This window comes from Canis aureus, chromosome 20, assembly GCF_053574225.1.
Source record: "Canis aureus isolate CA01 chromosome 20, VMU_Caureus_v.1.0, whole genome shotgun sequence".
NCBI lineage: Eukaryota > Metazoa > Chordata > Mammalia > Carnivora > Canidae > Canis > Canis aureus.
Genome location: NC_135630.1, coordinates 49,060,888 through 49,073,492, shown reverse-complemented (window position 1 = coordinate 49,073,492; position 12,605 = coordinate 49,060,888). Strand labels below are relative to the sequence as shown.

Here is a 12,605-nt window from a genome sequence, read left to right as displayed (position 1 = left end):
GTCTTCTCTTGCTTACATGGTGTCTGAAGAAAGGTCTAATATGACTATTATTTTTGTTCCTCTATAGGTGAAGTACCTCCCTCCTCCTACTTCCCAAAGCGGTCTCCTTTTCAAGGCTTTTCTTTGTCTTTGATTTTTCTGAAGTTTAAATATAATATGTATAGGTATAATTTTTTAAGAATATATTTATCCAATACATAATTCTTAGAGTATCCTGGAGATATGTTTTTCTGTCATCATTTTGGAAAATGCTCAGCCATTTGTATTTAATATTTCTTATGTTTCTTTCTCTCTTTCTCTTCCTTTTGGTATATCCTTTTCATGTATGGTACACCATTTTTAAGTGTCCCACAGTTCTTGGATATTCCAGGTTTGTTTGTTTTTCTATTCATTTTTCTCTTTGCTTTTCTACTTGGAAAGTTTCTATTAACCTCTTTAAGATCACTTTTTCTTTCTATGGCCCTGCCAGTCTACTGATAAACACACCAAAGCATTCCTCAGTCCTATCACATTGTTTTTAACTTCTAAGATTTCCTTTTGATTCTGCTCAGAGTTTATATATACCACTCTGCTTACATTTACACATCTGTTCTTGCATGCTGTCTACATTTTCTAGGAGAGGCCTTAGAGTTTAATCATAATTATAAAAAATTTTGATAATTTGATAATTTTGATAATTTGATAATTTTGATAATTACCAAATTCGATAATTTCCAGTCATATCTGAATCTGAATCTAGTGCTTGCAGTATCTCTTTGGACTATTTTTTACCTTTTAGCATGACTTGAAATTTTTTGTTTACAGTCATACATGATATAGTAGGTAAAAGGAAATGGGGAAAATAGTCCTTTAGTGTGGCATTTTTATGTTTATCTGGCTAGGAATTAGGCTGTGTTTACTATCTGCTGTAGCTGTAATATCAGAAACTAACATTTCTTCTGGTATTCTTGCTTTTTCATCTTCTGTTGCTTTTGAATTTCCCTAGAGATTGTTTGTTAAACAGGGTCTGAAGATTGCAGTTTTTCAGCTATAATTTCCTATTATTATATAGGAACCCTGTTGACGTAGGTGGTTAGGTGTAGGTTAGGTAGTTAGAAGATTATATCTTAGTCTTTTAGTCAGGAACATTACTGGGCTGCGATCTTGACAAATGTTTCTCAGTCCCCTGCTGTCCATAGGTGAGCCAGGAAGGCTGGTGTTGGATACTTCCCTTCCTCTGGGGCAAGTTAGACTTTGGTGAAATCTAAGTGTTAATTTTTGGTATCATGTTTCCTTTTCTTGAGGACAGGCCTTATTAAAGAGAACATAGGACTCTGGGGATATTAAAAAATAGTATTTTTTTTTTTCAAGACCGAATGCCTGCCAGAAGCAGAATGAGATTTTTTTTTTTTCTCCTATCTTCACAGTGAGAACCTTGTGGAGCTCTTGGAGGTAAAATTTACAAAATACATGGAGTCTCCCAAGACAGCCCCCTCAGTTTTTAACTCTCAAGCTACTCCACACTGATCCTCCAGTCAATGTAATTATAGTTTAAATGTTCCTACTGACACCAGCTCCAGCTGCAGGAATCTACTCCTGGGCTTGTATTCCTAGTAAGCTGTGATGCTCTACATTGGCCTGTCTCTTCTGTGTGGGTGGCAGCAGTGTGCCCTCAGACCACAATTCTTTAATGGATTTAAGAAGAGTTGTTGATTTCTGGTTTGTTCAGGTTTTTTCTTATTGTGCAGATGAGAGTGATGACTTTCAAGTTTTTTATCTGTCAGCTTGGAAGCCACAAGTCCTCACTCTGTAACTTTTGAAAATCAGTAGGTCATAACAATCAATAGCTTATTCCATCACTGAGAGGCAGTTAGTTTGACCTTATAGCATCAGCCCTGACTTAAAATAAGTTCTACTTCTGGCATTTACCATTACTCACTTATTTTTTCATCTAATTGTTTATATTATCTATCTGGAAGAATTGTATAAAGATGACACTCTATAGGGAATACATACGGACATTACTTGGCATATAGTATTTGTTCAAACAAATGTTAGTGTCTTCCCTTCCTTGGTTTTTCATGAAGAATGAGTTTAAGGTTACTCACAACTGGGAGACAGATGAGAAAACAAACGTTGGTTCTTTCTTTTTCTTTTCTTCACTCAATTCTCATTTGTTTCTGTTCTCAGGCACTGCTCCTGGAGTTCCATTGTAGAGTAAAAGTATACTCCACAGCATGCCATGGATCTGAAAACTTTCATAGATTCTTCTTCCTGGAATTTACATTCTTCCCAAGTTCATTTTAAGTTCATTATGTGAGATTAAATGTCCCCATATTCTGGTATTTTGGCCACATCTTCTGCTCCTGCAGTTCTTGGGATTCTTTCTTAATTAGCATAAGAAATAAGTGAACTCTCCATAGCTAACTGACAGTATTAGGTTGGAGTTGTTCTGGGAGACACTTGCAGAAGAATTCAAGTGTTAGTAGCTGTGCTATGACAGGCTTTAGCAGTTGTTAGAAAGGACTTAGAATTTCAAGATGAGTGCAACTGCAGAAGAACTCCCTGTTATTAGGGGTTGTCTGATAATTACAATCATTATCACAACATGGAATGATTTTTAGGTAACATGAAAATTGTCTCTAAAAGCCATAAGCTTTGTGAATCCCTGTATATATTTAAGTAAAAAATGAGCATTTGCAGGGAAATAATCTATTAGCTGAAGAGCTTTAAGCCATAAAATATGAAATTAAAGCAATATAATATTAAAACAGAAACAAAGCAACTCGTCTATGAAAATGGAGACAGTTTTATCTAGAATCATCTGTGACTAAAAAGTATGATAATTTTTAAAAGTTTATTTATTTGTGGTTTTTGTTTATTTGTTTGTTTTTTGTAGTCTCTACACCCAACACGGGGCTTACTCATGTCACTGAGATCAATAGTCGCATCCTCTTCCTATTGTGCCAGCCAGGTAGGTACCCAAGGCATGATAATTTTAGTAGAAAGATGGAAATACTGTGGTCTTGTAATTATTTTTTTAATAGTGGATTGCAATTTCTGTGTATTTGGGGGGAGTTTCCGCAGATAGTGTCATGAGTGAAGCAAAATATTCCATTTATTTTTTTATATGACTATAGCACAACTCAGTAAAGTATCTTTTTCCAGTTCATGCTACTCTCCTAACCTCTTCATTATCACATTTTTCTTCTATTTTTTTTTTAATATTTTTTTTAATTTTTATTTATTTATGATAGTCACAGAGAGAGAGAGAGGCAGAGACACAGGCAGAGGGAGAAGCAGGCTCCATGCGCCGGGAGCCCGACGTGGGATTCGATCCCGGGTCTCCAGGATCGCGCCCTGGGCCAAAGGCAGGCGCCAAACCGCTGCGCCACCCAGGGATCCCACATTTTTCTTCTATTATTATGGTTTTATTCTGTCTTAATTCACTTCCTTCCTTAAGAGTACATTTCAAAAAAAAAAAAAAAAAAAAAAGGAAATCCTTAAGTCCTTTACTGACTCTTTTTCTTCAAGTGGGGTGCAATTTTTCTTTGATGTTGGCATAGATGGAATAATATGGTACAGTATCCACATGCAGCCCCAGTAGTTCTGATCCATACATAAATATAATATTTCAAATAGATGCACTTACATGAGCTGGTGTGAATGTATTTCAAGCTTGGTTCTTTGTTACTTGTTTGCTTTAGAAATGGTGTTCAAGCTACCTAATCATCTCAAAATATTTTTTTTTGTTTGTTTATTTCCACCTAGGGGACACTCTTAGATTTTTTTATACAAAAAATGTAATTATCACAAATAGATATCTCATTAAAAAGAAACTAATGTATGAATAAACTTTCATAGAAACTACTTTCTTACATAAAACTAGAATAATGTATTTTTAGGATATAAGAAAGGTAGAAATCCTCAATTCTAAAAATAGGATTCTACATAGCATCTATTATAAAAGACAGTGATTTAAGCATTTATTATAGATTTTATTTAAGTCTAAATAGTGCTCAAATCCACTTTTCAAGCAACAGTATATGTGCCATGACACTGCCATCTGGTGTCCCACCACTAGGTTAAATAAAATGTTCCAGAGATTAATTCTCCACTTGTATAATACCTTACTTATTAAGTAAATAATGTATTTTGTTTCATTAAAAGGCACTACCTGGGGCAGCCCCGGTGGTCCAAGTGGTTTAGCACCAGCTTCAGCCCAGGGCGTGGTCCTGGAGACCCGGGATTGAGTCCCACGTCCGGCTCCCTGCTTGGAGCCTGCTTCTCCCTCTGCCTGTGTCTCTGCCTCTCTCTCTTTCTGTCTCTCATGAATAAATAAATAAAATCTTTAAAAAAAGAAAAAGGCACTACCTACATTGTATACATAAATATCAAATATTCATTATCAGTACCAATCAGGAAACCAGTAGTATGAAATATCTCCAAAGGTTATGAGTAAAATAATTATTTCTATATGGTTTTAGAAAAGAGTTTTGAGTTTGCACGTAATGTGTGTGTGTGTCTAAAATCCTGACCTGTCACCTCATGTTAAATTAAATAATGATGAATAGGTGGGGATAAGTGGACAAGGTTTGCTTAGGAGTTTTTGTCCTTTGTATGTATCTTCATACATTTCATGGGCTGGCAAAGATGAGAGATAACTAATAAGGATTTGGGTTTCTAAGGCCCATTGCTGGACAGAAAGTTTTAGGGAGTGGAAAACACAAAGGTAAATAAGAGTCAGAAAAAAAAAATCAAGGACAACATCATGGAAACACAATCTAAATATAGTATTTATTATATATTATCAAGAATTAACTTTGCATTTATATTATTTTTAAGAGGGAGACATATGCAGATTCAATACACTCTTTTAAATGCCTACTGTGCAAAAGTGCTGTGCCAGGTGTTAACCATAATCTTTATATCTTTCACATTTCATTTCAATTGCTTTCATACACCTCATGCAAAACATAACAATGTAAACTTGAGAAGACTTCTTGTGTTCTTTTAGGCTATTAAAATAAATTATATTAGCAATTGTCAAACCAACTTCCACCCTCCTGGTGAAGAGAGAACCATCCTGTTGTATGATATCTGTCCTCATAGCAGAGGAGTTCTCACTTCTTTTCCTTCATAAACAAAGAGAATGGGAATAGTTTGTTACTTATCAGGGTTTCTATCTACTTTTTTTTTTTCCTTTTGTGTAGACAAGTAATGAAAATCTGCTCATAAAAAAAAGAAATAACTTTTCAAGCATCTTTTAGTATGCCTCTGTAATTCTCTCCCAGTTTTGTTCCTGGTGGCTTAAATTAAAAAAAAAAAAAGATAATAATAAAGTTCATAATAAAAACTATTTTTAAGGAAAGTTGAAACAATAATTGTATCACAACCAGTTTCATTATTATACGTTGTAAACCACAATCACATGGGGCACATATTCATTGAAGAATATCTAATGTAAGTCCAAATATGAAAACTGTGAAAGACAGAGTCCTTTCCTAGATGCTAAAGACTTAGGAAGTTTCATTCATAACACTCTTGACTGGCATAATATGTGCAAAAATTTGGGGGCTACTAAGTAAAAATGAGCTAGCACAAATGTGTATGTTAGGAAAATAGTATGTTATTATGTTAAAATTTGAAGGGATCTATAATTTTAAATTTTGTTTGTGGAATTAGCAAATTAATTTGTCATGTAATTTATATTGTTTTCTCTAGAAAATGAATTTTTTAAAAAAGTCTCTCAAAACAAAGTGTGAATGAATGCCTGCTCAACTGAGTTCTTAAAAGTGGAAATGAATTAGAACTGTAAATATCATTAGCAGCAGAAGGGTCCAAAACAATAATTTTTAAATTACTCTTGCCATATGGGAAAATTGCAAGACAAGTCATAAACTAACAAATCTGTCTTTATTTAAATTAGTTGGGATTATCTGTGGTTCATATCCTGGTATTTGCTTTAAATCAACACAACCATGTCCTGGATTTTCTCAGTCTCAAGAGACTGAGATTCTATCACTGTTTAACTCTATGACTTGTCTATTTTACATAAGTTATCTTGCAACCCAGTTTCCTCATCCCTTGTATCAAACACTGTCGGTGCTCCAGTCAGATCCCCTGGGATCCTTGTATTGTTTCTGTATGCTCCTTCCCCAACATCTGTGTTCTTTCTTCCCTAATAACTTGTACTTCTGCTACTCTTTATAATACAGGGCACATTTTACTAGAAAATGTAGGGCGAAAAGCACATGGGAATTTAGGTGGCCCTGCAGCAGCCCTTAGCCAAAGACTGCCTTGTGCAGAAGTGGGAGGGCACAATTCTTATCTTCTGGTTGGAATAAACTCTGAGGTGTTATTTACATTCCGGAGTTCCCCTTCATGATTAGTCTGAGGGAAAGACTTTGCTTGAAATTGCACCCATATTTGACTTCTTCCCTTTCTTGCCTCTCCTATTTCCTTACCCATCTGAGGGTGCTTCCTTGCTGCAAATCCTCATCTGAGTTTCTTCAGGAGAACCCAATCCAAGACATCTATAAAATTAGATGCTAAAGTCCTCTTCCACTCTACTACTCTATATATGAAATTATATATAATATATACACATATATATTTAATGACAGATCACATCAGTATGCTATACTCATTTCTAGTGAACAAAAAGCAGTACAAGCAACATCTCTTAATCGATTTGATTTCTATGTTATAGAGAAGAAGCTGCAATTACACTTGTATCTACCATGATATTCATAAAAATTAAAAGGGCATGTTATTTTGGTAGGGTGTCTATTGACATAAAACTCCTATTTGGATTCTTTTGAGATTAGAGAAGAGAGAAATTATGAATGTAATTATCTAGGGTTGACACTAAATTGCCTGAGGTTGAGGGTAAAGAGATTTTCTTTGTAGTTTTCACATGCTGGTTCTCAGGAAGAAAGAAAATAATGACAAGCCTTTGTCAGTAGCTTTTTAGATTTTGTGTTGTGTTGTTTTGGTTTCTTTAAGGAAGAGAAAGAACCGCAAGCAATTTGCGATCAGAGAAAAGTCTCAATTGAGAAGAATGCAAAGACACAGTAGGTGAGTGTACTCACAGTTATCATCCAAATGAAATGTAGAAAACATAAAAGTTGGACTCTAGTTAAGTTTCGAAATTGAGGGCACATCCTCAGAAATAAGCAGTGCTGTTTAGCAATCCAAGGTATGTTTGTTCATGGTTCCATAATCCTGATGTTGAGAAATGAAAGAAGAGAAATATATCAATAATTCAGAGACCACACATTTATATAATATGTTAGGTGTAGAGTGTTCTCATTATCTTTTTCAGCATCCTTTTTGTTAGGTTTAGCTGAGACTTCTGGATAATGCAATGAGTGGCATAATCATGACATAGATAGTATCTATTTCTTTAGTTAGAATTGGGAAAAACTTTATTGAGCCCTTCCTTTACATCTATTATCTAAGTCATTCTTGCAACAACCCTGTGATGTAGGTATTGCTAGCTACATTTAGATTTAAAGAGTTAAATTAATTTATTAATCAGTTTTTCCTTATATTGAGCACTGTACTATATATAAGCCCTGCAAAAGTTCTTGGTAATCAGTAGTAAAGAGTGTACTCATGTCTTTGTTTTCATGTGGTTTACAGTTTAGGGAATAGAATTGCCCACATAAAGAATAGTGAAGTTGAATTTAAATGGATTTTTCTTATGCTAAAGCTCACAGTCCTTACATTATCCTATAGTTTTTGACAAAATAGTTGTTGAAGTTCTACAAAAGGCTACTAATATCTTTTTACCTAATGAACCCATAATAGATAAAACTATTTTAAGGTGTTTAAGGTGTCTCATTTTCCTCTTGGATCAGAATGTGATTGAAACATCAGATAAGAATGCTAATTGAAGATTAATGCACCATGTTCATTTTGCAACTTAAACCTTGTGTGCAAAGTCCAGGTATTTGCTTGGGGTGTCACAAATAGGAAGAAAGACAAGTAGAACACAGTTCATTCCCAGTCCAGTGCTTCTTAAAGCAGGTTACTGCTCACATGGATTGAATGAATTAGTTTGCTTTCTTTTATGAGATAACAAGATCCAGATATCCCTCTTCCCATTCAACCTCCTTTTTTTGTCCAAGACAGAAACTCTAGTCCGTTTTTGGTTCTCAGTTGCAACAGATCTTTATTTCATGGATAGAAATGGTGTAAATATTTTCCCTTCAAACTTTTCCCTTTTTTAAAGAATAGAGAGCTCATGTTATTTTATTTGTATTATAAATGGTCCTACTATTACATTCCTTTCTTTGTAACTGACTTAGGTAAAGTAATTCCTGCAGTGCAACATGGCATGTTAAAATGAGCCCCAAGCTCGAAAGAAGGACACACTGGACTTTGAATCTTGGTTCTGTCCTTTATATATTTGTATGATAAATCTTTAGAAAATCATTTAATCGCTCAGCTTCTTTCTTTGAATTATAAAATGATGATAATAAAATCCACATAACTGGATTATCCACATAATCCAGTTATTATGAAGAATTGAAATGAGGTAATGTATGTAGAGTTTATAATAAAAGTAAGGCAACAAGTTATTTTTTTCAATGGTAGAGTGTGTGGTACATAGTAAACATTTCATGATTAGTAGTAATTATTTATATGTGAAATTAGGAAAAATAATGATGTGTGGTTCTCCGTGTTATTGAAGTAGTTGGACTAGGGAGGTTAGAATTTTTCAGTATTTATGGTTTGCCATTACCTACCAGACTTCAACAGTATTGATAATACCTCATGCATATTTTTAATAATTTAAGTGTTTTGTAAAATATTATATTGAACTCAATATAGTATTAGCTTTTAACTTCCTCAAGTACTTGCATACCTAAGTACTAAAAAAGATTCTTATTTATAACTGCAAATTTTTAAGAAATTGTTATACATTTTTGAGTATAAGTGAAGATTGAAATACAGAAGGCAAAGCCTAGGGCTAATTTTTCTAAACAGGAAAAAGTAGACATATATTTGTTTTTACATGTACTTTTAACTGAAATGGGATGTAATCTACTCTTTTCCTGGCTTGTTTCTATAATTTTGCATAAATTATTAAAATTATTATAATTATGCACCTATATTATCTTTTAAAATCACTTTTATTATTCATTGTATGGCTACAGCAAAATTGACACCAATTTGTTTTCAAATTGGCCTCACCCAAAAGATAATCTATTGCTTTCACGTAGAGAGAAAAAAAGTACCCATTTTCTGACACATTTATATGGTATTAACAGTCTTCTAAAGATTTGGCAACATAAATTATGGAGAATCTTGTCAGTTTAATTGCAGAGAGATTGATAACTCTCAGGTTTATTGCTCATTTATAGTTCCTCTTTTATGAATTGCCTATCCATGTTTTATATTAATTTTCTTATGTAGCTTAGGAAATAATTTTTTTTTTTTAAAGTTTTTTTTTTCTTTTTTAATTTTTATTGATTTATGATAGTCACAGAGAGAGAGAGAGGCAGAGACACAGGCAGAGGGAGAAGCAGGCTCCATGCCCCGGGAGCCTGACGTGGGATTCGATCCCGGGTCTCCAGGATCGCGCCCTGGGCCAAAGGCAGGCGCTAAACCGCTGCGCCACCCAGGGATCCCTAGGAAATTATTTTGTTTTGTAAAGCTATTTATGTCATTTCTAATATTGTTCTTTTATGCAATTCAATTTTTAATTATGTTCTATTATTTCACATATAACTTTTAAATTAGTCACAGAATTTATGGTTACTGCCATTGGATTAATGCATTAAAGGTATTAGATGAAGAGTCACTTACATTTCATCCTAGCAATTGTGAATTATTTCTACATAAAAACCTTTTATTTTTTTTTAGATTTCTATATTGACTTTAAAAAATATTTAAATTCAATTTAGTTAACATAATGTATTATTAGTTTTGTGTGTAGAATTTAGTGATTCATCAGTTGCATATAACACCCAGTGCTCATCAGATCAAGTGCCTTCCTTAATGCCCATCACCCAATATATCCCATCCCCCCGACCCTCCCCTCCAGCAACTTTCAGTTTGCTTCCTATAGTTAAGAGTCTCTTATGGTTTGCCTCCCTCTCTGTTTTCATCTCATTTTATTTTGCCTTCCTTTCCCCCATAGTCATCTGTTTTGTTTCTTAAATTTCACATTGGAGTAAAATTGTATGGTGTTTGTCTTTCTCTGTTTTACTTCACTTAGCATACTATCTTCTACTTCCATCCATGTTGCTGCTAATGGCAACATTTCATTCTTTTGTATGGCTGAGTAATACTCCATTGAATATATATACCACATCTTCTTTATCCATTTATCTGTCGATGGGCATCTGTGCTATTGTTTGACTATTGTGGACATTGCTGCTATAATATTGGAGTGCTTAAGCCCCTTCGAATCACTATTTTTGGATAAATGCCTAGTAGTGTAATTGCTAGGTTATTAGGGTATTTCTATTTTTAACTTTCTAAGGAGCCTCCATACTGTTTTCCAGAGTGGTGGCACCAGTTCACATTCCTACCAGCAGTGGAACAGGATTCCCCTTTATCCACACCCTCACCAACATCTGCTGTTTCCCTAGTTGTTAATTTTGGCAATTAAATAAAAAAAGATTTTGTTTATTTATTCATGAGAGACACAGAGAGAGGCAGAGACATAGGCAGAGGGAGAAGCAGGCTCCCTGTGGGGAGCTCAATGTGGGACTTGATCCCAGGACTGTGGGATCATGACCTGAACCAAAGGCAGATGCTCAACCACTGATCCACTCAGGAACCCCAATTCTGACAAGTGTGAGATGGTATCTCATTGTGGTTTTGATCTGTGTTTCCCTGATGCTGAGTGATGTTGAGCATTTTTTCATGAGTCTTTGGCCATTTGTATATCCTCTTTGGAGAAATGTCTTTTTATGTCTTCTGCCCATATCTTCACTGGACTTTTTTTGTTTTCTTCGGCGTTGAGTTTGGTAAGTTCAGATTGAACTGATGTTGATTTTGGATGCTAGACCTTTATCCGATGTCACTTGTGAATGAATACCTTCTCCCATTCCGTAGGTTGCCTTTTAGTTTTCTTGATCATTTCTTTTGCTGTGCAAAAGCTTTTTATCCTGATGAAGTCCCAATAATTCATTTTTGCTTTTGTTTCCCTTGCCTTTGGAGATGTGTCTAGCAAGAAGTTGCCACAATCTAGATCAAAGAGATTGCTGCCCGCATTCTCTAGGATTTTTTTTCTTTTTTTTTTTTTGTTTTTTCATTCTCTAGGATTTTTGTGGATTCCTGCCTCACCTTTAAGTCTTTCATCCATTTTGAGTTTATTTTTGTGTATAGTGTAAGAACATGGTGCAGTTTCATTCTTTTTCATATGGCTGTTCAGTTTTCCCAACACCATTTGTTGAAGAGATTGTCATTTTTTCCATTGAATATTCTTTCTGACTTTGTCAAAAATTAATTGACCATAGAGTTGAGGTTCCATTTTGGGGTTCTCTGCTCTGTTCTATTGATCTATGTGTCTGTTTTTGTGCCACTACCATCTTGATGATTACAGCTTTGTGATACAGCTTAAAGTTTGGAATTGTAATGCCGCCAGCTTTAGTTTTCTTTTTCAACATTCCTTTGACTATTTGGGGTCTTTCCTGGTTCCGTACAAAATTTTTGTTGTTGTTGTTGTTTTTGTTGTTGTTGGTTCCATACAAATTTTAGGCTTATTTGTTCCAGCTCTGGGAAAATGTTGATGATATTTTATACGCATTGCATAAAATGTATAGATTGCTTTGGATAGCTTAGACATTTTAACAATATTTGTTATTCCAATCCATGAACATGGAATGTTTTTCAATTTTTTTTGTGTCTTCCTCAATCTCTTTCACAAGTGTCCTATAGTTTTTAGAGTATAGAATCTTTACCTCTTTGGTTAGGTTTATTCCTAGGTATCTTGTGTTTTTTGGTGCAATTGTAAATGGGATCAATTCTTGGATTTCTCTTTCTTCTGACTCATTGTTAGTGTATAGAAATGAGACTGACTTCTGTTCATTGATATTATATCCTGTGGCTTTGCTGAATTTCTGTATCAGTTCTAGCAATTTTACGATGGAATCTTTTGGATTTTCTACATAAAGAATCATATCATCTACGAAGAGTGGGAGTTTGACTTCTTTTGCTGATATGGATGTCGTTTAGTGCTTTTTGTTGCCTGATTGCTGAGGCTAGGACTTCCAGTAACCATATTGAACAATAGTGATGAGACAGGACATCCCTGTCATGTTCCTGACCTTGGGGGTAAAAGTCTCAGTTTTTCCCCATTGAGGATGATATTCACTGTGGGTATTTTATATATGGATTTTATGATTTTGTGGTATGTTCCATCTATCCCTACGTGGCAGAAGGTTTTTATCAAGAAAGGATGCTGCATTTTGTCAAATGCTTCTTCTGCATCTATTGAGGGGATTATATGGTTCTTGTCCTTTTTCTTATTAATGTGGTGTATCACATTGATTGTTTTGTGGATTTGAACCAACTTTGCAGCCTAGGAATAAATCCCACTTGGTCATAGTGACTAATTCTTTTAATTTACTGTTGGATCCTATTAGTGAGTATCTTAGAATTTT

General features: G+C 34.5%; 1 protein-coding gene across 37 annotated transcripts in view; it reads left to right on the top strand.

The window, feature by feature from the left end:
• LOC144291790 (uncharacterized) overlaps nucleotides 1-12,605 on the top strand; it is a 186,377-nt gene that overhangs the window by 63,234 nt on the left and 110,538 nt on the right. For 19 of the 37 annotated variants that reach the window (XR_013359298.1, XR_013359317.1, XR_013359316.1 and 16 more), the window contains one exon: nucleotides 2,879-2,953. Coding sequence is in view for 7 of the 37 variants with exons in the window: in XM_077861571.1 (XP_077717697.1) it covers nucleotides 2,879-2,953 (75 nt within the window). In the remaining 30 variants the exon portion in view is untranslated. Of the gene's footprint in view, nucleotides 1-2,878; nucleotides 2,954-6,987; nucleotides 7,060-12,605 lie in introns of all 37 variants that reach the window. The other 18 variants (XR_013359311.1, XR_013359313.1, XR_013359312.1 and 15 more) reach the window with 1 other exon arrangement.